The sequence below is a fragment of the Euprymna scolopes genome, chromosome 7 (assembly GCF_053919585.1).
Source record: "Euprymna scolopes isolate OS-2025 chromosome 7, ASM5391958v1, whole genome shotgun sequence".
Taxonomy (NCBI): Eukaryota; Metazoa; Mollusca; class Cephalopoda; order Sepiida; family Sepiolidae; genus Euprymna; species Euprymna scolopes.
The window spans coordinates 138,713,722-138,740,132 of NC_136488.1; the positions used below are offsets into that span (position 1 = coordinate 138,713,722).

A 26,411-nucleotide genomic window follows, 5' to 3' on the forward strand; every position below is an offset into this window, starting at 1 on the left:
GACACCGTTACCCGTCAGCTGTACAGTAATTATTTTGTTTGCAGATGCGAACGACAACGTCCACCTTTTCCGACCATGGCCTTTACAGCAGCGAAGGATTCCGGACGTGCTATGTGGATGGAATACACGCCACCGACCCCACCGCTCACCCCAAAGAAAAACCAGCTTCTCAAACCAGTTCCCTCCTGGCAAAGACCGCATTTTGAATCGTCTAAAAACCATTCGGAGGTGCGTCAAATCACTTCAGTTGACACTATCCATTTCGGAATTTTTTAGATGAGGTTTGATAATTTGTATTATTTATAATATTCGTACTGCTTTTCTCGTCTTGGATATTATGTCCACAGCATTTCGACCGATAGACCTTGAGCGTTGACGTATATGCAGAGTGTCCAAAAAGTCACTGAAGGATTTTAAACTCAAATAGATTCTTTATTTTTGATGATATCTTTCTGTAATTTTTACACGAATCTGACTAAGACATTGGAAAATTAAAAAAAATAAAGAAACAAAAACGATCTTTATTTATGAAAAATAATTTTGCCCATTTTCAACTTCGCATATTTGTGCCCTTTCCAAAACATTATTCATGACAGATTGCAGAATCTCTGGATTGCGATTTAACTCCCTTATTTCGTTCCGTGAGCTGCAGACCTCGAAACGTCAAACCCCAAACCTTTCAAGAATCGAAGGAAAACATCAGGAACGAAATAAGGGAGTTAAGTCGTAATCCAGAGATTCTGAAATCTGTCATGAATAATGTTTTGGAAAGAGCACATATTATGGGCAACATTTAAAGGACATTATTTTTCATAAATAAAGATTGTTTGAATTTTATATTCTGTTAAAAATTTCCCAAGGTCTTAGATTGTGTTAAAATGGCAGGAAGATATCGTAAAAAATAATGAATCTATTTAAGTTCAAAACTCTTCAGTGACTTTTTGGACACCCATATATATATATATATATGCTAAGTAATAATTCGTTATAAGAGACAGCCTCTTAAGATTAAAGGTTCCATCCTCAGTACGGGTGATACTAAGAATGTAATTACGAATTACTTAAGACTCCTGTCCAGTCATGGCTGATGGAACGAGAACAAACTACCTGCATGGATTAAATAATTAGTTCCCTTTGAAATTATGTAAAGATTCCCAAAATTGATATAAAAAAAAAACCCTGAATTCGACAAGAGGAATCTGGAGCAGGTCGGTGGTTTCATCGGCCGACTAAAATGAGAAAATAAGATCTAAGATAGGAACAGTAGTCATAATAATCCAAATAACAGAATACTGATTTAATCAACGTTTGTTTCTTAAAGATTTTCTTTATATGTTTTAATCACGCAAAATACATGCTAAAATATTCGTTAAGTACCGGAAGGGGGGGGGGGAGAGCAGGCGCCCAGTCTTGCTGGGTTGTAAAATACGTTCAAATATATTTTAATTCGTGCAGATTTCGTATTTATTATTACAGAGCCAATTCTCTATTTATTGTTTGTTGTGGTGTTAGAGGTGCCTCCTTGTTTTGCACTCACGCAAAGCACATCTGAACTCTCACAAAGAGGCAAAAACGCAAGTAATGTTTTCTTATATCTTAATAATGAGTAATGAACTGCTTAACATTATTGATGTCGTGTTGGTGGTTGAATAAATGACAAGAAAGACACAGTAACAATTAAATAAATATGTATTAACGAAAATATATAAAAGAGACAATTGAACAATATCTTTGCTCATGGCAGGACTAGTTGTGAACGACCATCCGCTTCACGTGTCTGTTTCCGACTATCTCAGGTAAACCGCTTCTCGTTACCTGGAAGTGACGTCATGTACAAAAGTGACGCCATGAAATAAGTTCACTATTTCCGGTAACAGGGGCGCGTTCCCAACAATTATTATATTGTACCTAATATATAGTACTGAGTTCAAAAGCTAGAATCGAAACCAAAACTTTAGCGCCCCAGCCACGTTCTCTAACGATGTAGCTATCGAGGGACAGTAATAAGATTTAATATTAAACATCGAAAAGAAATGAATTGTATTTGGGCATGCGCAGAAAGAAACAGAAATATTTTGGCAAGTTGAAATGAACATTTTGCATGTCAACTCGCCGACATATTTCTTATATTTACTCATCCATCCAAACAAAGATTTTACTCGTTATAAACCATCCTTGGTGTATGGTTACTACTTTCTGGTAATTTCAGTGCTATGTCACCGATAGTTTAAGAGTTTATCGGTTAAATATTTACACATAGAAACACACACATACATCTATTGTTTCACCTGCATTATGACATTACGAATATGCATGCGTAACGTAATAGCTACTGGTTCCTTTTTTTTTTACATTTTAGCCTTGCAGCAAACATGTCTTTATAGCTCAGGCATTAACGTCCAAGGAAAAAGTAAATCGTAAGCTAAACGTTTTGGTTTTGATTCTCGGTGGTGACGCACGAGTCATTTTTTTAATTTTTAACTTTTCAAATATATTAGGTCCAATATAATATAATTATAAATACGAAATCTACATTAATCATTATATCGTATTTAAGACCAGGCAATGCCGGGGGAGGGGGTCTGCTAGTATATATATATATATATATATATATATATATATATATATATATATATATATATATATATATATATATATATACGCTCATGCGACTATTTTCCGCACTTTGTGTATATTAATCCTTTTTTAAATTAGAAACTCTATATTTGTTAAATATAAAGAATTATGTGTGTGTGTGTGTGTGTGTGTGTGTGTGTGTGTAAGAATAATACGAGGTTGCTTGGTATAAAGTAGCAATAAACGAAGATAATGTTGATGAATATGATATAAAATATTCATTGTTCAAAGGTACGAATAAATAGTTGTGATATATAGCAATTGCCCGTGTTCTGAATTCCTGATTTCATAGCCTCCGTTCATTCTTGAGGGCCAATGGATGCCCCATAAACGTGGCTTCGTGTATAATAGCGAAGCAATCCCCAAATCACATTCATCTTCCGAGTCTGCACTGTTTGATTCCAGTGGCACGGCGGCGTCTAGGACAACTGAAAACATGACCAAGAAAAGCAAAGAACGCACACAACATCTGGTATTCCCCAAATGGTCACCCATTGACTAGACTTAACGTTACTTTATTTCACTGACCTAACGAGAACTTGGATGTTGACGTGATTATACGGTATGCTAAAGAGATGCAGAAACTCCGACGGAACTTGAACCCGGCACTCCAAGCCCAATTTTCGCGACCTAGTCAGACAATTTCATTTGCCATCCAGTAAAAATAAAACAATTATTTGTGAAGTAAAAATCATACAATCAAAACAATTATTTGTGACATGAAAATCAGACTTTTATATTACGGATGCCCCGAATAACCTATATTTTTCTATCTCTTTTGAACACTTTGCTATTTTCATTTAATAAATTTACTCGGTCTTTGTAGGATATTTCTTTTAATTTATGTTTGACGAATACACCGTAGCGATCTTCCGCATCACATGATAGATTAACATTTAAAAACGACATTAAAGATCCATAATTACAATTGCGAAATACTTAAGACTTCTACCCAGCCGTGTCTGACGGAACAAGAGCATGCTACCCGTGTGAATTAAATAAAGGATTCTGTTCGAAACTCAGCAGATTCCCGAGTTCAACAGAACGATTCCCGAGTTTAAAAAATACACTTAAAGAAGATTGGAGGTTACATCGACCGAAACACTGTGCAAATAACACTGGAGATGAGAACAGTAGTCCGAAGAATCCAAATAATACCATTATTAAAAACAATCGTTCAATATGGTTTGGATAACGCAACTCAAGAATCTTTACGGTTCCAGGTGAGCATTGTCTGAAGATAACGGTTTCAATCCTACCCAAAGCCGGCCAGAGGCTTACTTGGCCAAAACGTAGTAAGACGACAACAACTATGGAAGGCAGTAATTGCTGAGAATGCAGTTAGGAGATTCGGAGTTCCTATCCCGTTGCAGTTAACCACCTGACGAAGGCCAGAGGAATAGTTGGCCGAAACGTCGTGAAAGCAACAACGAGCAGATGAGAATAATAGTCGGCAATAAATAAATGGATAAGCAATTCAAGTGTTCGTCTGAGCTCCAATCTCTGCCCCCCCTTCGTCAATCTTTCACAAAAAACACCCATCTAGCTGAAACCACTATCTGTAATTTTCCCCACTCTTTATATGTGCCTAAATCAAAACGTAGATTCCATGAACAAAACTTCTTTCTTAGAAGTACATGCCTGTGGAACTCTCTTCCGTTTGCCTGCTTCCCTCCTGACTACAACTTGGATGTCTTCAAGTCCAACATAAAACAAATTCCTGATGAACCGCCCCCTTAAGTAAGACTTATCAAATCTCCAATACTAACGGTTACTACGACACTATCCCATTGATTACTGTACACGCAATAACCCTTATCTCCGAGTGGCTTCCGGGCCTTGATAAGTGATGAATTCCATGTAAAAAAACAAAAAAAAAAACAGAAAGTTATCCAAAACTCACAGGTGCCATCCCCCCTCCTCATTATGAACATTAAAAAAGACATATAAAAATGTTTTAAAACAAAACTGACATTTGCTAACATTAGATACCATTTAGCACCAATCATGTCGTCAGGTTTCTTTTCGTGTAATCAGTGCTAGGTTAATAATAATAATAATAATAATAATAATAATAATAATAATAATAATAATATAATAAAAACACGATTCACTAATTTGGTAATTATTATATATATATATAAATAAAACAATATATTCATTAAGAAACAATATTATGTGTGTTTGTGTGAATATTTAACCGATAACTCTTAAACTATTGACCATATAACACCGAGATTAACAGTGAATAGTAATCATACAGCAAGGGTGGTTTTTAATCAGTAAAATCTTTGTTTGGATGAATAAATAACGCGTACAGAAATATGTAAGCAAGTTAAAATACAAAACCGTTCTTACCACTTGTTGAAATATTTCTATTACATTTGCGCATGCGCAGATTTATTTATGGCATCAAGTGGTTTGATTTTAAATCCTCCTTATCTATCTGTCGATAGCTCAAACGGTAAGAAACGCGAACGAAGAGCTAAATGTTTTGGTTTCGATTCTAGCTAATGTCACCCAATTGATATATATATATATATATATATATATATATATATATATATCTTTGTAAATCAATACTATATATTAGGTACAATATAATATTCAATTGAGAATTGGCTCTGTAATAATAAACACGAAATCTGCATGAATTAAAATGTATTTAAGCGTATTTTACGACCGGGCAACGCTGGGACCTCGTCTCGCTTGTGTTTAAACGAATCCGTATATAAGACAACATATTATTTTTATGACGTTTCTGAACTTTTGAGATGAGGATTGGTTATTTGTATTATTATTCATCGGACTACTGTTCTCATCTTGAGTGTGATTTTCGCAGTTTCAGTCGATAAAACCTCCGACCTTCTTCAGGTGTAGCTTGTTGAAACATTCCCGAGTTCGACAGGATACACTTGAAGAAGGTCGGAGGTTATATCGACCGAAACGTTGTGAAAATCACACTCAAGATAAGAACAGTAGTCCGATGAATAATAATATAAATATTTTTTTTTCTTTATGAAGCTATATCGGATGAAATCTTTGTTTGTAAGAGTTCGATATGTTTTCAAACTGAGTAGATTATCTCATTGGTCGTGTTCACCTTCACGTACAATTATCTGCAAATACTTAACACAAGGGAAATAAGTCAATAATTTTTACTAGCAGGACCCATGGAATGTGGAACTCTCTTCCGTTTGCCTATTTCCCACCTGACTACAACTTGGATGTCTTCAAGTCCAACATAAACAAATTCCTGATGAACCGCCCCCTTAAGTAGGACACTTTATCAAATCTCCAATACTAACGATTACTACGATACTATCCCTTTGATTGTTGTACACGCAATAACCCTTATCCCCGAGTGGCTTCCGGGCCTTGATAAGTCGTGACCTCCATGTAAAAAAAAAAAAATCAACAAATACGTGTTGATTTTCTGGATAGCACAAAACATAGTTTTTTTTTGTTTAAAATAAAAAACTAATAACACGCAGCAAATATGAGATATTACCATTTCTGGTGGTGGTAGCTTGACAGACTATGAATACCCACTGTAAGGGTGCCCGTTGCCTGCGCGTGGAATTTTTGTAGCAAGAGTTGCACAAACTCCAACTACACCTCTCCTAAGTCGGCTGTTAAATACCAGTCGCAAGCGGAAGTTCAAGACGACTGGAAACAATGCCGAGATAAGCGGAGAGCACATACAGCTCCTAGAATTCCCAAATATTCAATACAAATAATAAAATCACATTATAAATGACAATCTTTAATTTACTCCTTCAGTCCAGCAACTCTTGGCAGACAATGTTCTTTTTTTTGCCGTTTCTTTTCATCTCAAGCGACACGCATTAAACTAACTCACTTCTCCAAGCCTTCGAATGCAAAGCCTTAGAGGATGGATATCCTATAACGGCACAGCTTATTGCTGATCGTCTGAGGTGCCCCTATCAAAGAAATACTAATGGGGCTGCTCAGACATTTTTGTAGGAACGAGAGCTCTTTCTCCCGACCTTATGTCACATCTTTCTGCTGTGTGTGTGGGGGGGGGAGTGAATAAATACGATCTGCTCCCTATCATTGAATCATTGAAAGTTGCTTGGCTGACAGGCGTTGATATTTCCTAAGCGATATTACTTAGATTTATGTATATGTGTTTGTGGTTTATTTTTGTTAAACAGAAAATGGACAAAGACATTATTAATTAAATCTAGATTTAGATAAGCCCGTTCCACAGCAGACATCCTAACTGTGATCTCTGAACGTATATACCATTCACTGGACAAAGCGGGGGAGGGCAGAGCGGTAGCTCTAGATATATCTAAGGCTTTTGACAGGGTATTGCATGAGGGTCTCCTCAGGAAAATTAGATCATACGGTATCATTGATAGAATACTTAACATAATTAAATCCTTCTTAGATAAGAGAAAAATCCAGGTTGTCCTCGACGATCGTACATCCAAACAATATGATATAAATGCGGGGATGCCCCAGGGTTCTATCCTTGGACCTCTATTGTTCCTGATATTCATAAATGACCTCCCCGACAAAATTGCCTCTGAGATGGGTATATATGCTGATGACAGTACACTCTATGACAGGCACGACAGGAAGACGAATGAACACATTTCTAAAGAAATGGCAGAAAAACCCTAGAGGAAGACCTCCAATCTGTGGTGGAATGGGGACAAAAGTGGTTGGTCGCGTTCAATGCTGCCAAGACTAAACTAGTTTCCTTCAATAATTATAAGAAACCCTCTCTACCACCTATAGCAATGGCCAACGACTCTTTATCTGAGAGTACATCTTTCAAACTCCTTAGCCTAACGTTCACAGGAAACATGAGTTGGAACAATTACATTGAAGGCATTGCCAGGGCCGCTGCAAAAAAGGTGGGCTCTCTCTACCGTGCTAGAAAACTACTAACACCCGAAAGTATCCTGTACCTCTATAAGGCCACCATTCGCCCATGTATGGAGTATTGCTGTCACATCTGGGCCGGTGCATCTGCTACTAGTCTCTCGCTCTTGACAAGGTTCAAAAGAGAGTCGCAAACCTGATAGGCCCTGAACTGGCATCTAAGCTTCAGCCTCTGTCCCATCGACGAAATGCTGCATCCATCTGCCTTTTCTACAAGTATTTTAGTGGTGAATGCTCTGACGAACTGCAATCACTTGTGCCCCCACGACGTGAGCACCCTCGACAAACCCGACAGGCTGCTAAATCCCACCCCCACACTGTAGAGATCCCTAGATGTAAAAGATCTTTTTACTCCAATAGTTTCTTCCCCAGAACCGCTAGATTCTGGAATTCCATTCCAGGTCCTTGCTTCCCCAACAGTACTGACGTGCAGAAGTTCAAGTGTAACGTGAACCGACATCTTGCTGCCCAAATCCCTACATAGTACCCCAGTAGTTGTTGCCCCTGATAGTAGCCCCCTACACCAAAGTGGCAATTTGCCTTGTTTGGGGTGAAAATGTAATTAAAAAAAAAAAAAAAGATCACCAAAAAATATTTTTGTCTAAATCTTCTGCTTAAATACTAGCAGGGAAACACAACGTTGCCCGAGATTGAATGTTGAGCAACGAATGTTTCACACTCCCATATTTTAATTGTCGTAAAAATCGGTGAAATCACCCATTTTAAAAACAAATCGACTGCTTTTTTTTTTAAAACAAATCGACTAGTTTAGTACTCATCGGGATGTACCGGAAGGAAGCTGAACATTTCTCCCTACAGTGACATAGTTCACAATACATTATAGTCTACATTGCACTGTAGAGAATCTACTGCTTATTTTATAAAATTATTTTTTTTTTTATCTATAATGGTTTGAATTAAAGTTTAAAATGCAATTTTTATTTTGTAAAATTTCTGTTTTTGTCCGAAAATAATAAGGAAAAGTTAAGGCTACGGTCCGAGTATAAAAGGCATGGTTAATACAGAGCTAGGGCTTAGCATAAAAAAGAAACTTCTAAAAAGCTATTGTGATTTATTTACGAGGTGCCTTCAATAAGTTTCCAGACATTTTCGTACAAACATTTAAAATTGTTGTAGTTTCTTAAAAATTCAATACGTTATTTATGAGACGACTGACCAATTTTTATGAGTTCAGGTTCAAATGAACAACTACAGCAGGAATTGGAATACACCCTACTAAAGCCCGATTGTCATAGTTGGTGAATTAAAAAAAATGCAATTTGGACGTGAGGACATTTTAAAAGAACAATATGCAATGAAATGCCATTTTAAACTTGAAAAAAAAATGCAATTTGGACGTGAGGACATTTTAAAAGAACAATATGCAATGAAATGCCATTTTAAACTTGAAAAAAAAAATGCAATTTGGACGTGAGGACATTTTAGAAGAACAATATGCAATGAAATGCCATTTTAAACTTGAAAAAAAAATGCAATTTGGACGTGAGGACATTTTAAAAGAACAATATGCAATGAAATGCCATTTTAAACTTGAAAAAAAAATGCAATTTGGACGTGAGGACATTTTAAAAGAACAATATGCAATGAAATGCCATTTTAAACTTGAAAAAAAAAATGCAATTTGGACGTGAGGACATTTTAAAAGAACAATATGCAATGAAATGCCATTTTAAACTTGAAAAAAAAAATGCAATTTGGACGTGAGGACATTTTAAAAGAACAATATGCAATGAAATGCCATTTTAAACTTGAAAAAAAAAATGCAATTTGGACGTGAGGACATTTTAAAAGAACAATATGCAATGAAATGCCATTTTAAACTTGAAAAAAAAAATGCAATTTGGACGTGAGGACATTTTAAAAGAACAATATGCAATGAAATGCCATTTTAAACTTGAAAAAAAAAATGCAATTTGGACGTGAGGACATTTTAAAAGAACAATATGCAATGAAATGCCATTTTAAACTTGAAAAAAAAAATGCAATTTGGACGTGAGGACATTTTAAAAGAACAATATGCAATGAAATGCCATTTTAAACTTGAAAAAAAAAATGCAATTTGGACGTGAGGACATTTTAAAAGAACAATATGCAATGAAATGCCATTTTAAACTTGAAAAAAAAAATGCAATTTGGACGTGAGGACATTTTAAAAGAACAATATGCAATGAAATGCCATTTTAAACTTGAAAAAAAAAATGCAATTTGGACGTGAGGACATTTTAAAAGAACAATATGCAATGAAATGCCATTTTAAACTTGAAAAAAAAAATGCAATTTGGACGTGAGGACATTTTAAAAGAACAATATGCAATGAAATGCCATTTTAAACTTGAAAAAAAAAATGCAATTTGGACGTGAGGACATTTTAAAAGAACAATATGCAATGAAATGCCATTTTAAACTTGAAAAAAAAAATGCTCAGAAACGTATGGAATGCTTTAGACTGATTTTTAACCATGTTGCATGAATCGAACATCAGTTTTTGAATGGCATAAGAGATTCAAGGAAGGCAGGTAGTCTGTGAGGGCAGATGAGAGGTGTGGGAGGAGTAAGAAAGTCAGAACACCAGAGTTGATTGACCAAATAAAGAATTTTTTGGATGAGGACCGTTATGTGTCAATAGAGAAAATAAGTGCATATTTTGATGTCAGTGTAGGAACTGTTCACATCATTATTCGCGTGGAACTGAAGATATGTGCGAAGTTTGTCGCAAGGGTGCTCCATCCTTGTCACAGACTATTTGACTAAGATGGGCATCAAGGTAGTTCCTCATCCGCCCTATATTCCAGACTTTGATCCCTGTGACTTTTAGTTATTCCTTAAGTTCAAGGAAAACCTTAGAGCCTGTCGTTATCAGACAATTGAGGAGATGAAGCAGGCTTCGACATGAGTCATTGGCATGCTCACACAAGCGGACTTCCGTTGGGACCTTCCAGAAGTGGTCGGAACAGTACAACAAATGCATTGCAACCGGAGGAGATTACTTCGAAGGGGATAAGAGTTTCATGTGTGTACTATCAATAAAAGTACCCATACGAAAAAGTCTGGAAACTTATTGAAGGCACCTCGTATCTATTATTTTCGAGATTCTAGCAAAAGAAAGCCTCATTTTTTGTCACTGAGTATTCTTGGAGAACGTTTTTTTTTTTTATTAAAATAAAGACAATATTGAAACGAATGAGACATTTCAACATATTTGTTTGTTCATTTTAAAGGAGTGGCCAGTCAAAAAAGAAGAGTGTGGCGTGAAACCAATGCAATCCAAACCTAAGGACTATCTAACTGCTGACTCCATTGTTGCTAAAAGGTTTCCGGCCGCACCGGCAACAATCACTGTACCGCCAACCCACCTGCTCTCGTCTCAAGGTGCGTCAATTTACGTTTCTTATTTTTTTTTTCTTTTAAATTACAGGGATCATCTTCATAATTACTTCTCATCATTCTCAGTCTACAGCCATTTTAAACAGTAATTACCATAAAGTAAATAACGGTCTATGTCAAAAACACAGAAGTTTTTGTATGTCTGTCCGCTAAATCTTTTTCAATTATGTTTTGGGGATGGCAGGGGGTATTTTGGCCTGTGCTCTCCTACAAAAGATTTGTTTATCTTTTTTTGTTTGTTTTTGTTTGTTAGTTAGATTGCTTTTACGGTTCTGATTTTTTGTTTTTTTGCGATGAGGATTGATTTATCGTATTATTTTAATTCTTAGTTCTACTATTCTCATATTGAATATTATTTGCATAACGTTTCGGTCGAAGTAACTCCCGACCTTCTTCATGTGTATCTTGTCAAACTCGGTAATCTTTCTGTCGAACTCGGCGGTCTGCACGGAATTACGAACTGAATCCTTTGTTTAATCCATGTTCTCGTTCCGTCAGCCATGACTAGGTAAAAGTCCTAAGTAATTTTGTAATTGTATTTTTGGGTCGGCTGCATTGAGGTTTTAATCTTCAACCACCAGAAGCGTAAGGTTTACAACTATTTTTTTTTTTTTACATAAAAGTCACCACTTACCAAGACCCAGAGGCCACTCGAGGATAAGGGTTAAATAGTTACCGTAGTCAATGGGACAATATCGCAGTAATCGTTAGTAGTGGCAAATTTGGTAAATTGGATTAGTTAAGGGAACGACTCATCAAGAACTTGTTTACGTTGGACTTGAAAACAACCATATTGTATTCAGCTGGAAAGCAGGAAAACGGCAGACAGTTCCACATGTGTGCAGTTCTAAGAAAGAATCATGGAATCTACGTTTAGGCTTAGGCACGGATAAAGAGTGGGGAAATTATTGATAGTGTTTTCAGCTAGACGAGTGTTTCTCGTGAAGGTTTGGTAGGGAAGAGAAACCATAGATTGGAGCTCAGACGAGCACTTGCCATGAAAATAACCATAAAGCAGAGAAAGGCTTGCGACGTCTCTTCTATAAGAAAGAGATTGCGGGAAAGAGAAAAAAAGGCATCCCCTACTAGGCTACGAAGTCTATTTTGAACTCTGTCAAGGCAGGATAAGACTTTCTAGCAACTCCTGTCCAGATGTTGAAACAATACCCCCTCCTTGGACCTACCTGGCTCTTTGATAGTACTTAGTAAAATTCAGTTATAAAGGTTGCTCGTCTGGAAGTTGAAGGTCCAATCCCCAGTGCAGGCGACCCAGAAATACAATTGCAAGCCACTTAGGACTTCTACGAAACGAGAGCATGCTACCCTCGTGGATTAAATAAAAAAGTTACGTTTGAAATTCATTAAGGATTCCCAAATTCGACAGAAACATTCTCGAGATCGACAAAATACACCTGAAGAATGTCGGAGGTTACATCGACCGAAACGTTGTGCAAATAACATTCGAGATGAGAACAGTAGTCCGAAGAATCCAAATAATACATTTTTTTTAATCAATATTTTTTTATTAATCGTTCAAATTATATTTAATTATTATAAACTCTAGTAAACTTTATGCCTTCACTTATGTGCCGCCCGGATCACTTCTTCTTGATTCAACAGAGTAAAATATACCGATTTTGCAATCTAATAGGACATTGCTTCTTTTCTTCCTTGCAGCATATTTAATACGGATGAGATATTGTACTGTTATGTCCATGGCTGATGCTCGGCTGAGCTCCAGTCCATGGTACCATGTAAAACATTTATAGTAAGAACTCGCCTAGCTACAACCACGACAAAAAAACTTTCCCTTTTTTCTCTCTATGCCAAAATCAAGCGGAATTCTCATGAACAAAGTTCCTTTCCTGGAACATTCAATCTGTGGAACAAGGTTACTTCTCAACTAACTACAACGTGGTTGTCTCCAATTCTCATATAAACAAATACTTGTTGAATCGTTCTCTTGGATAATCAGTTTCTCAAGTAATTTAAATATTTTAACAATTCAACCATTGTTTCCATTAGTCTCCTGATAAGGATGATCGTCCGAAATAGACAATCTCTTTTATCCTCGAATGGCCGCTGGACCATGATAGGAGATGATCCATTGATAAAAAGAAAAAACGTAAATTAATACAATATGAATTGCAGAGAAAACTGATGTGTGTTTGTATATAAAAAACATTATCTTACTTTCTCGAGAAACAGTGGAAGTGGATACCATTTGTAAGGATACCCGTGTGGGGACTATAATAAAGCAAGGGTTGCGCATTCTCCATCCGAACCTTTTTTTATATCTTCGAATTATTAAAGATTCAAAATGCGTCTTTTTATTATTTAACTTGCGGGGGGAACGCGCCCGGTCTTGCTCGCTCGTAAAATACGCTTGAATACATTTTAATTCATGCAAATTTCGTATTTATTATTACAGAGCCAATTCTCTATTGAATATTATATTGTACCTAATATATAGTAGTGATTTAAAAACAAAATTACTTGGGTGCCATCAGCTAGAATCGAAAACAAAACATTTAACCATCCAGTCGCGTTCCCTACAATGTGAGCTATCGACAGATTGATAAGAAAGATTTAAAATTAAACCAGTTCAAGCTATGAATGAATTTGCGCATGCGCAAAAAGAAATGGAAATATGTCGGTAAGTTAAAATGAACATTTTGCATTTCAACTCGCAAACATGTATCTGTACACGTTATTTATGCATCCAAACAAAGATTTTATTCGTTATAAACCATCATTAGTGTATTATTACTATTTCCTGTTAATTTCAGTGTTCAGTAGTTTAAGAGTTTATCGGTTAAATATTTTTACACACATACATCTACTGTTTTATTTATATAGATAATTTACTATTCATCGACCAAACTATTGTAAACATGTATAGGTGAAATAAGACAACAAAATTACAAATGAATAACACCAAGCATTCATTTACCATAAATTTAACTATTAATACTGTTAGAAACACGCTCAATATGTTACCGTGACATAGGCTGACATATATTCGGTAGGTTTCTAACAGTATTTAGTATAGTTTTTATTTTCAACTCATTTTCCCAGACTTACCGTGTTCAAGAGAGAGTCAGGCGCCATTTTAAATTTTCCAATACATCGGTAAACACTATAGTTTTTCAAGCCGAATAAACACGTTACATTAAATAAAACACTAAAAAGTATCCAATTAGGTAGAAAAGTAACTTATCTTGCCTTTGATAACATTTATTTGTTATATATTTGTTTTTGACAACTTTTTCGAATCTATGTGTACGGTAATACAAACCCAAAACGTTTTATGGTTCAAGTTCTTTATATTTTCGAATATTTATTCATAGTTATTGCTTCGGTTTAATTCTTTTGTAAAAGAAAAACTGCTGTTTTTTTTGTGGTGGTGGTGGTGGGGTCTTTGCAGAACATGATTAAGTTTTGCAACGGTAAACAACAACAAAAGAAAACAATAGCACCAATGTTTGGTGCATTTTAAGTAAAAAAGCCGATATCTTAAGACAGCCTAATCTGATACACTCAGGATATCGTATTTTAGGTAATCCGTAATCATAGACAGTTTGATGTTCATAAATATATAAGTGCAAGCGATTACATGTCAATATTTGTCTGTTTAATCTGTTCAATTACTATTCCAGATAGCGAACTAAATACAATGGCGGACGAGGAAGAACCAATTCGAACATTTAAACTGCAGGACCCGCCAAAAGGAAGAATAAAATCTGTCCCTCGAAAATTCAGTGATTGTGACGAGACTGATTCGATATTCCAGCCTTCCGAACAGATCAGCCCTTCACGGGCCAAGTGTCAGACATCGATAACCCAGTACATGTTTCCAACGTCCCAGCAGCCACAAAATGGCGCCTCGAAAGCCAAAGTACCGTCCTCTCCGCACCCTTCTTCGTACAAAATCGCCCAATCGCCGTGCACGCCATCAAAGAGGGCCCGAAGTAGCGACTTGACAGATGACGAAAACCTATTCGTATTTCCTTCCCTTCCCCGAAGCTCGGTAGTCAGAATCCCGACTTCTCCTCCCGCTTCCTCGAGTCCAAACTGGAAGAAATATCGTAAGAGATCAATAGATGATCACGTCTTTAGCGACACCGAAGTGACTGACGATTTCTTGGACCTGAACATGTCGTCGCCGTCGCCGGTGGAGCCGATCTTTTACGGTCGAGGAAGGGGTTCGGATGAAGCGGTCGACGTGTCACCTCGACTAGAAAAAAACGTCGACTACCGAAGCCGGACGCATTTTCACGAACACAAACAGGTAGAGAAAGATGCGTCTGTTCCAGTCAGGTATGAGCGACACAGTTGCGAAGAAACTTCACCGCATAATTGTCACTTACACAAGGCGTATAGCACTTCCGTTTGTCATCAAGATATCTCCTCGTGTTGCGGAGTCCATTATTATGAAAGTGTTGGCGTTGATCAAGATCCGAACTGTATGCCTTATCCGCTAACGCCAGTAAAAAGAGAAGAGGTCGATGCGGAATCTTATTTTGATGCTGTGTCCTGCTCCAAGAAGACGAAAGCCAAAAATGGACCGAGTATAATCCACGACAAAATGTGCCAGGAACCGTGTAAGCAAAAACTCCCCTATAAATGGTTACGGCCGTTTAAACATTCCGTCTCGGAACTGGTTCCGTCGGAATTCCTTCACGAACCAGACCGCGCCGTTCCAGAAAGCTTCCCGTTCGTATCAACGTTTAAGTCCGCCTACGATGAGCAGGGTGTCTATCGAAGGGACGACTCCTGTTGCGGGTGGCCGACCAAAGAAGACGGAAGCCCCGGAAAGATACTAAGCCGGCGAGTATCGAACAAAGAATCGATTCGAGAGAGGGAGTATCTTCACGATGAACGATATTGGATTTACATGAAGAACTGTACAAAGGTAGGTTTTAATGACATACTACACCTTTATGTTAATAAATAATCCCAGCCATTAAAACACCCTTTTTAATCTTGTTTTATGTGTAAAGTAGCAGATCGCACTGCGTAAAATACTCTTAAATATGATATTTTAATTTATGCCGATATCGTATTTATTATTATGGAAACAATTATCTATTGATTATTATATTGTACCCAATATATAACAGTGAATTGAAAAGTTAAAAAAATATGACTTGGGTGTCATCACCTATTATCGAAACAGAAACATGTAGCGCTCCAACTTTAGTCGTTACCGTTTGAGCTATTGTAAGACGGATTAGAGATAGTTTAAACCGAACTGATTTTAACATATATATGTGTATTTGTGCATGCGTACAATAGCACTTTAAATCGACTTACTCCTGCCAAGTTCCAATTTCTTTCAATTTTGCCCCCATAGCAGCTATTTTTACCGGCATATATATATATATATATATATATATAGGAAATTTATTTCTGTGAGTCCAGAATGAGTTTACAAATTGTTTCAACTAGAGGAAAATCCTCAAAGAGAGGAAAAATCCAACTAGCATCATCAGAATTCATAGATGGACTAAGTTATAAAGTCAAATAAAAATGGAAAGATCGTAGATAAAGGGGAGTTAGAAAAGAAGGGGGAGTGGTGGGGAGAGGACGTTGGAGTTTAAAGTAGTAGGAGTGTATTAAAAAAAGAGAGGGGTTTATAATTAAATATTAATTATGTGTAAATTCTTATATACGTGTTTTTTAACGGTTTAAACTTAAAAGACGCTACTTTTGTTGATAACGGCATAAGTAACAGTTAATTTAAAGGATCACCATGGCAACAGGTTGGAGAGTTAATGTTAGTGAAGGAACGGGTTGAAAATGGGGTTTAAAGTAATTTAGCCGGGCGGGGAGAGATTGAAAGATATTTATTGTTTATAAAATGGAAAGAAAAAGAAAAGGAAAAATAAGTTAATGAATTATACTTTACAGGTTTATTTTAATAGTGTAATGATATATATAATTAAATATAATAAATAAATTAGCCGGGCAGGTAGAAATAATACGTTACAGGTTTATTTTAATAAAATAAAATAAAATAGGTGAAGGAACGGGTTGAAAATGGGGTTTAAAGTAATTTAGCCGGGCGGGGAGAGATTGAAAGATATTTATTGTTTATAAAATGGAAAGAAAAAGAAAAGGAAAAATAAGTTAATGAATTATACTTTACAGGTTTATTTTGATAGTGTAATGATATATATAATTAAATATAATATATATATAAATAAATTAGCCGGGCAGGTAGAAATTATACGTTACAGGTTTATTTTAGTGAAATAAAATAAAATAGGTGAAAGCTTAAGTAAGTAACTTAAATAATAGAAAAAAAAACATTTCTAATAAGTAACACACAAATATAAGCACACGCATAAATATGTACAGCAAATGCACATACGTAAATGGGGGAAAAGCACATGCGTGATCACACATACATATATATATATATATATATATATATATATATATACATATACATATATACACAAACATACATATACAAACACATATATATATATGTACACATACACAGCTACGTAAAAATACACGCATATATACATATATAAACATATATGCAAATACACATACATCCAGATGCAAACACTTACACATACATATATATATATACATATACATATACATACATATATATACATATAAATATAAATTAGCTGGGAGGGGGGGGAATTGAAAAATATTTTATAAATAATTTTTTAATTTTCAGGCGTTGTAGTTGAAGGAAAGAGAGAAAGAGAAAAATATAAATTAATGAATTATAAGTTACAAGTTTATTTTACTAATATAGAAATAGGTAAGAATATCAGTAAGTTAATCAAATAATAAAATTCATAAAATTATTAGGGAGATATTTATAATAAGTGAATAAAACACATACACACAGAAAAACACACACACAAATATACATGTAGAAGATACGTAACCAAATACAAATATATATAAAAAAAAACACATACATATACACACATGTAGAAGATACGCACAAACACAAATACATATATATACATACATATACACACACACATATATATATACACACATATAAATACATACATACACACACATATACATACATATACAAACACACACACATACACACGCACACACACATATATATATATATATGTGCACATATATATACATATATATATATATAAATTAGCTGGGCAGGGAGAGATTGAAAAAATTAATTTTTTGTTTTTAATTTATTATTTATAGTTTTTTGAATTGTCGGGCGTTAAGTTGAAAGAAAGAAATGAGAAATAGAAGGGTAAATAGGTGAATTATACGTTATAGGTTTATTTAATAAAGTAAAAAAACTAAGGATATCAGTAAGTTAATTAAATAATAAAAATTAATATAATTATTAATAAAATGTAGATAGTAAGTAGATAACAAAAACACACAAATACATACACATGAGTACACATGTAAAAAAATACACACATCAATGGGCTTGAGTATATGTACAAAAACAAATACGAAAAATAAGTAAATAAGCTTCGTGTTAAAAAATATGATAATTATTATTGAAAGAATTAGTAAGAGGTAAATATAAGAGAAAAGCGTATTATATATGTTATATGTAGATGGTAAATTAAATAATTAATTAAAATAGAAGGTAAGTAAATGATTAGTTGTTAACAAGTAGATAATAGACCGAGAGGCAAGTCGAAGGATACCAATTGTGATAAGTACGTAATTGAAATAATAGAAATCGAGACCTAATTATGGAAATAGCCAATAAGAGACTATGGGGCGAGAACCTTTAAATAATGACATAAGGAGTGATTAAGGCAAAGGGGGGGTACAAAAATGAGTTTGGTAAAGAGAGATGTAGCTAAAAAATGGTGGGATAAATAGGTGGGGGTTCTGTGGAGGGGTTCTTTTAAAATGAATGGGGGACTATATAGTTTAGGTTGTAAATAGGGTGTGTGTAATTCGTTAGTGTTAGATTTTAGGGGTGGGTTATAGTTATTATTAGAAGGGTGAGAAGTTGCTTAAGAGGTGGGATTTATAATGTTTACAATTAAGTGAGGTTTCAGTTTTTTTATTTAGAAGTTTATCTCTATCTCTAAAATTAGTAATCAGTAATTTTTCAGTTAAGCATAAATAACATGGGGAGTTTATATATATATATATATAGACGATCCACAAAAAATGCAATCATTTGACCCGTCTTGCACCGCTCTGTGACTTTGCGTCCCGGAGGAGATGCACTTTGTAAAAATGGGGACAGACACACATACATACATACATATTTTAAAAATTTACAACACGTGAAGTTCTCGTTGTTGATATGCCTTTTAAATGTAATAAATGGTCTTCATTTCTTTGAAGGATTACGCGGCAGCTGCTGGTCTTACTATGCCTCCGCACCCAGAAGAGGTCCCATCTTCATCGACGCGGACACCAACCTCTACTTGCAGCATCCATTCAGATTCACAAGTCTTCGCTCAGAACAACCGGGTTCCATCGCAGCACCCCTCGCCCAGCGCCACTCACGTACAAAGATCACCCACCTCTTTGAAAGCCACACCATCGCCCTTAAAGTCGCCATGTTTTCCAATATCCCCTTCAACTAAACTGCAACAGTTCCACATATCGAAATCACCAATGCCAGAAAAGTATTTAGAGACGTCGCGAAATTCTTCCATCTTCCTCGAGCATTATGCGACGGAAAGCAATTCGATACACCGGCGGAAATCGCCACTTCCATCTCCAAGTGCACCAAATATGAAAACGTTTATATTTCCTTCAAAACATTGCCAAAGGTCACATTCCAGCCCGTCAAGCACTTGGCCCTCGCCGAGTTTAAGTTCATCGTTTCATTCCAGGTTTCCGTATAGAACTTCAGCGTCGTCTACAACGTGGCAAGAGGAGGAACATCATCGCATATCAAGTGGGTTGGCAAGGAGACGCCTTTTTTGCAAATCTGATGGTAATTTATTTAACATATTTCTTAAAATAATTACACGTTAGAGAGAATTCATTAAAAAAAAACTTTCAAGCTCAGAATTTCTTTTTAACTTTCTAGAAAGATTTTGCATAGATTACTTGTTTTGACCGGACTATTGTTCTCAGCTTGTGTGTTATTCATGCAACGTTTCTGTCTTTGTAGCCCTCGATCTTCGCTAGGCATGTTAGTCGTTATTTTGGAAAAAAAAAGGAGAAACATTACTGGCTCCGTAGATGATTTCGTATTCTTGGAGTTGTTTTTGTTTTTTTCGCCGTAGTTTTCTCCTTTCTTTTCCAAGATAACAACCAACATGCCAGACGAAGGCCGAAGGCTACAGCGACCGAAACGGTGCACAAGTAACACTCATGATGAGAACAATAATCCGATCAAAACAAGTGATACAAACAATCAGCCCTCATCTAAAAAATTCAGAACTGTAAAGATTTTGTAGTTTGCAAAAATATTTGGGAAATTTACGCATCTACCATCTTGTGCGACACACTATGTTCAAAAATAAATATGCATAATTAAAAATTATTGAAGTCCCTTCAATATTGTCATCGTTATTCATTTTATTATGTATAATAATATAATAACCGTTTCCATAACTATAATGTGATAGCCCTAAAAAACAACTCTTTTTAATTTATGGTTTTTGATACTTATGCAATATAAGAACTCTACTATCGTTGGACTCATCCAGGCGGTTTTACGGAAAATGCCGAAAGGTGTCGAAACGCTGAGCGTCTTAATCCTAAAACAACAACTCACAATGAAAATATCTGTTTGCTATCATAATAATAATTATCGCATAAAATAAATATAAATATTATCTTGATTTGAACAAAAAATATAAAAGATCATAAAAAGGAGAGAAAATGATTTAAAAAAAATTGTTTTGTTGGTTTTCAGTTGTTTTTTTTTACACGGTGGTCATCACTTATCAAGGCCCGGAAGCCACTCAGGGATAAGGGTTATTGCAAGTACAGTGCGTTAGTGTGGAGATTTGATGAAGTGTTTACTTAAGGGGGCGGTTCATTAGGAATTTGTTAACGTTGGACTTGAAGACACCCAAGTTGTAGTCAGGTGGGAAGCAGGCAGACGGAACAGAGTTCCACAGGCGTGCAGTTCTAAGAAAGTTGTTTGTCATTCAAATAAAAAAATATTGATTCACGAAACTTACCTTACAATGAGTGTTTTTTCTTAATTTGGATTTTATTTTTCTAAACGTTTCATAAAAATTGCCCAATAATTATTCAAGAATATGGTTTTCACTTTTTAATTAATTTTTCATTGAATTAGCTTCACGCTGACAGAAATAAAATATTTTTATTCGAAAAAATTGGCCAACGTCTGTACGAAAAAGAAAAAAAAAGAGCCCAAAACTTTCATTCGCCATCTTCCGGTGTTTTCCATAAACTACCCAGACGATTCCGACGATAGCACAGTCGTTATACTGCATAGGTATCATTTTTAAAAATCTTTACTAACGAGTCATCGCATTTCAAGACCCTAATACCGTTCGAAGAAAAATCTAAAGTTTTGTGTCAGGCGAATGGCAAGACACACACTTTTTATAAAGATTCCAAACAATAGTTCAAATTAGCAAATTTTGAGCCTTAATTACCATAAATTAAGTGAATTACGGAAAAATAAATAAAAGTAAAATAAATCAATATTGTAGTTTAAAATGTCTGAGTTCATTCTAAGACAAATTAGAGTCAAAAGTATTTTTGCCTCCGGAGGGATTGAACTCCCAACTCTTATATGTCGCTCTAACCAAGTCACCTATGGAGACACGTATGAAATGACGACTCTATCAAATACATAAACGATACTGTCTTTATTTTTCTCCCTAGCCCATCACTTTTATTTTCTCTCTTGAAATTCGAATGCTGATCAGTCAAAGGCAACTAAAAATCAAGATAAAGCAAGCGATAAGAGAAATCAAGAATTCCTTTCCTTTTTTTTTCACCGGTAAATATCGAAAAATTGTCTCTTATAAAATTAGTGCCCGGTGATTTGGGCGACAGAATTAGGACTTCTTATGTCAGGGATGAGACTCTCCACCTTCGTCTATTTATGACTATCAGAGAGACTTGCTAAGGATTGAATTAGGATAAACGAATGCTCCACACTTTTAATACTTTTATTGGCATCGAAATCAGTAAAATTTCCCGTTTTTCAATCAAATCGATTGTTTGCCTGCTGTTGTCGGGGATCCACCACGATGCAGCAGGAGGAAGCTTCACATGCCTCTGCACAGTAACTTAATCCACAATACACAGTAGTCTATATTGCACTGCAGAGAACCTATTGCTGATTTTGTAAAATTATTTTTATATAGTGACCCAAATTAAAATTTAAAATGCAAAAGTTTAAACATTCATTTCGAACACGCTTATCATAGAAACTGATAAAACTTTTTAAATGCGCTTGTGACGTTAGGCTGTATAAGGGTGTCAAATTTGGTCAAATCGAACTCTGCCTTCTTTAATCGGATATTTTTTCGATTATCGATACTTATCGAAGGCATTCCAATACAAAATTTATCTGATAACACTCCTAGATACATAAAGCACATTTGTGTGAAAAAAAAGATCCGGCCGTTTCGGAGTCCACATGGAACTCTCTCTCTCTCTCTCTCACACACACACACTGCCTTTCGTACATTAAGTAGAGATTAATCAAAAATAGAACATTGTATATAACTTAAATGGGATATTTTCTGTATATGGCGTGTAAATGTGTGTGTAGTCAACCTTTAGATGCCGTAAATCTCAAATCTTGACCTGGAGTCGTAATACTTGTCAAAGCCTCAACGGTGATTAAATCAAATACGCCCTCGGTATCACATCAAACTATATCCCTAGGCATAAGCGTTAATATTTCTATTTTTTTTTCAAAATAGAAACAAAGTGTAGTATCTGTTTTAAATGATTCTATTCAGTGCTCGGCCAGTGAAGAATTTCTTTTAGACTGAGGCAATTTTAATTTTTGTTCCAATCCAAAGTTCCCTTTTTTTGGGAGAGCTAGATTTCCCAAATATTAAAAACCGACCTTGTGCCTAACTTTGCCCCCCCCCACCCCGTGGGAAGACAATTGATATGAACTAGTCGCAAAAACACTAAGTGTTTTATGAAATTTAAAAATCGAAGTTTAAAACATTTAACCAAAAGGACTGTTTGGCATTGCATTTTTTACTAGGGAGTCAATATTTATCAAGGCTCAAGATCCACTCAAGGATGAAAGTTAAATAAGTGTCAAGTAGCCTGTGAGAAAACACTGTGATGATCAGTAATGGTGGAAATTGGGCAGAATTCGATTAAGAGGACAGCTCAACAAGAATTTGTTTACATTGGACTTGAAAACAACTATGTTATAGTTAGTCGGGAAGAAGCCCTGCGGTATTATGTTTCACAGACGGGTACTTCCAGGAAAGAAACTCTGTTCATGGAAGTTTTATTTAGTGTTAGACACAGATAGGAAATTATTGGCAGTGGTTGTAGCTAGACGAATGTTATGAATGCTTTGACAGGAAGACCATAGATTGGAGCTTAGGCGAACACCTGTAATTAAATTAACGAGAGCGCAGTAAAAGGCTTACAACGTCGCTTCTCTGAGAAAGAATTAGTAGGAAGGAGAAAATGACACAGCCAAGAAGATTTTGTACCTGGTTTTGTACCTTATCAAGACAGGAAAAGGTTCTCTGAGCAACTTTATTTTAATGCGTAAGTGATAGTAAACAGTTCGGAAAAAGTAGATAAGACATTACCTGTTAATATGTATAGTCCGTTGCAATAACAAAGGAAAGGACAAGGAAAGAAATTCGACTCAGTATTTTTTTCTTTTTTTTAACAAAAAAAATCATTTATTCTTGGTATTTCCAACAACACACTGCCTCTTGTTTTAAACAGTTAATTTCTCGCATCGACATATCTTTCAAGACGCTCTCGTCACCCACGTTCAGTCTTTCTTCGACCACGTGTCAAACACGTGTTTCTTCGAACACACTCCTTCGTCCACGTGTGTCTTTTTATCTCTGCTTTTTCTTTCTCTTCGCCGTGACGTCACATCGCACAATGGCTCGGTCATTTGCATATGTATTACGCGGCTGCGGCTGCTACCAGCGCCAGCGGCTCTGCTACATAAGCATAACTAAAAACAATTCTTGTAAAGTAAAAAATTGAAATAATAAGTTGAAAAAAATATTAATGCACTTGTTTTCCCATGAATATATCTAAAATTTAAAATGGTGTTTCTATTAACTTTGTAGCACCGCTAGAGACGATGGTTAGTCCAGAGAATGACGAACCGGGTAAAGTGTTGCACTGTTGTCATTGCGTCGATCCAAGTCATTTGATGAGCTACAACAGCGTCGACAGCATGCCGACTTTGGAGCGAACGGCCAACCGTTTTATTGCTGGCCACCGCGATGAGACGAGAGAACCATGCGAATGTTATGAACGAGCTCTGTCGAACCAGAGTTACAAAACATGTCGTTGTCTTCAGAAGCCTCACATACCGGGAATGTACGCATACAGAGATGATTTGGAACACGACAACGCGTATAGTAAGTAATTATATCCGTGTCCTAACGTGTCCTTAAAAAGTGAATGCTTGTGCAATATATATAGTTGATTATTTTTCAATAGCAGTTTTAAAATAAAGCTGTAGTGTTGTTTTCTTTAGGGCGACACTTTTATCGTTCTACCCTGTAGTAAATTTTGAAAAAAAAAAAGCCCCCCCCCCAAAAAAAAACGCATTTCAGGTGAAAACATTATTACGTACTTACATGTCGAAATTAGTATAAATTAAAAAAAAAAAAAAAATGCGAAAAATGATCCAGTAGAAATATATTTACAATCGCAAGCAAAAATAAAACTTATCAATTTATAGATTTTTATCGTATGTTCTAATGTGGAGCAGCTCTCAAACCAATTCTGTATAACAAACTGACTTACCTCCCTTGCTTTCAATTAAAACTCGTCATTTAAAAATACAAAATTTCAGAAGATTATTGTGAATGGTATTCATATATATATATATATATATATATATATATATATATATATATATATATATATATATATATATATATATATATAAACTAGATCATGCACATCTTCTACTGGGTCATTTTTTGTAAGTTTTTAATATTACTAATGCCGGCATGAAACGTAAGCGCGTAATAATGTTTTTATCTGAAATTCGTTTGTTTAAATATCACTATACTGCACAAGCACCTAAAAGTATTCTATAAAACGGACTAAACGTATTTTAAGGTCTCATTTGGATATTTTGCAAATTAAAATTAAATTAAAAGTTGACTTTTATTAGTCTTTGTATTGACGATGGGCAACCTGCGCTTATACAGGATGTTTTTTTTTAGAGGCGGCGAACTTTAAATCGACAACTTTATTTACTTTAATTGCATGTTTTGGCAACTATCAGTTATTTGGAATTCAGCTTTGTTTTACCAATTCATCTTGTTGTTTCAGCAGGACGGAGCCACATGCCACACAGTGCGTGATAAGATTAATTTACTGAAACATTTGTGCGATTTGACCCCATTAGATTATTTTCTTTGATGATATGTAGCGTTACATGTCTACGCTGATAGAGCAGACACAGTAGACTACTTGGAAGGCAACATTCGACGCGTTATTGCCGAAATACGGCCTAATTTAATGCGTAGGATTGCGACAATTGGAACTCTTAGTTATGTCATATACATGCAAGCTGCGGAGGCCATATGTCCGAAATTGTATTTAAATTATAAATACCAAAGATTCATCTCAAGTTTTTTTTATGTCTTCAAATATTTATTTGTAGAGTTTGGTTTGGTTTGGTTGTTTTACAGCATATCAACCCTTTTTCGGGTTATTTAATGCCGAATCCAGTTATTTTGGAAATAGTATTCATGTTGTATCCTGTTATTTTATTAGACGGTTTTTATTCTTCAATATTTTTGTATCTTCAATAACTAGTTTGTAGTGTTTGGTTTGGTTGTTTTTATAGTGGATTTTATCGATTTTGTTTCCTGCCCTGCAAAACATGAATGAGTTTTGCAATGGGAGAGGGAAAAGGGTTACAGCATTAATGTTTGGTACATTTGAAGTTAGGAAACAGGTCAGGAAGTGGGAGGGATAGAAAGAGAAAGGAAAAATGGGAAGAAGGGGAAAAGGGGGAGTTGTTTTTGTTTTTGGTTTTGCAGAACATAATTAAGTTTTGCAAAAAGAAGTAGAAAAACAAAAAGCATCAATGTTAGATGCATTTCGTTTAGGGAAGCCAATATCTTCAGACATCCTGATCTGGTAGCATCAGCGTATTTGTTTGATAAAACTATTTCTCTGCAACTTATTTGAATTTAAAGTTCGCCGCCTCTAAAAGATAAATTATATTATACTAACGGTTTTTCGAGAGAAGCTCATGTCCCCATACACCTTCAAGATCGCGTCTTTTTGCTGTTTACATCGTGTAGATGCTTCAGATT

General features: G+C 35.4%; 1 protein-coding gene across 3 annotated transcripts in view; it reads left to right on the top strand.

The window, feature by feature from the left end:
• Nucleotides 1-26,411, top strand: part of LOC145279998 (uncharacterized) — a 148,584-nt gene that overhangs the window by 117,821 nt on the left and 4,352 nt on the right. For 2 of the 3 annotated variants that reach the window (XM_080131609.1, XM_080131608.1), the window contains exons 2-6: nt 45-228; nt 10,794-10,944; nt 14,619-15,874; nt 19,297-19,897; nt 24,192-24,488. In XM_080131609.1, coding sequence (XP_079987735.1) covers nt 76-228; nt 10,794-10,944; nt 14,619-15,874; nt 19,297-19,897; nt 24,192-24,488 — 2,458 coding nt within the window. In that variant the 5' untranslated portion in view covers nt 45-75. Of the gene's footprint in view, nt 1-44; nt 282-10,793; nt 10,945-14,618; nt 15,875-19,296; nt 19,898-24,191; nt 24,489-26,411 lie in introns of those variants that run through there. The other variant, XM_080131610.1, reaches the window with a different exon arrangement.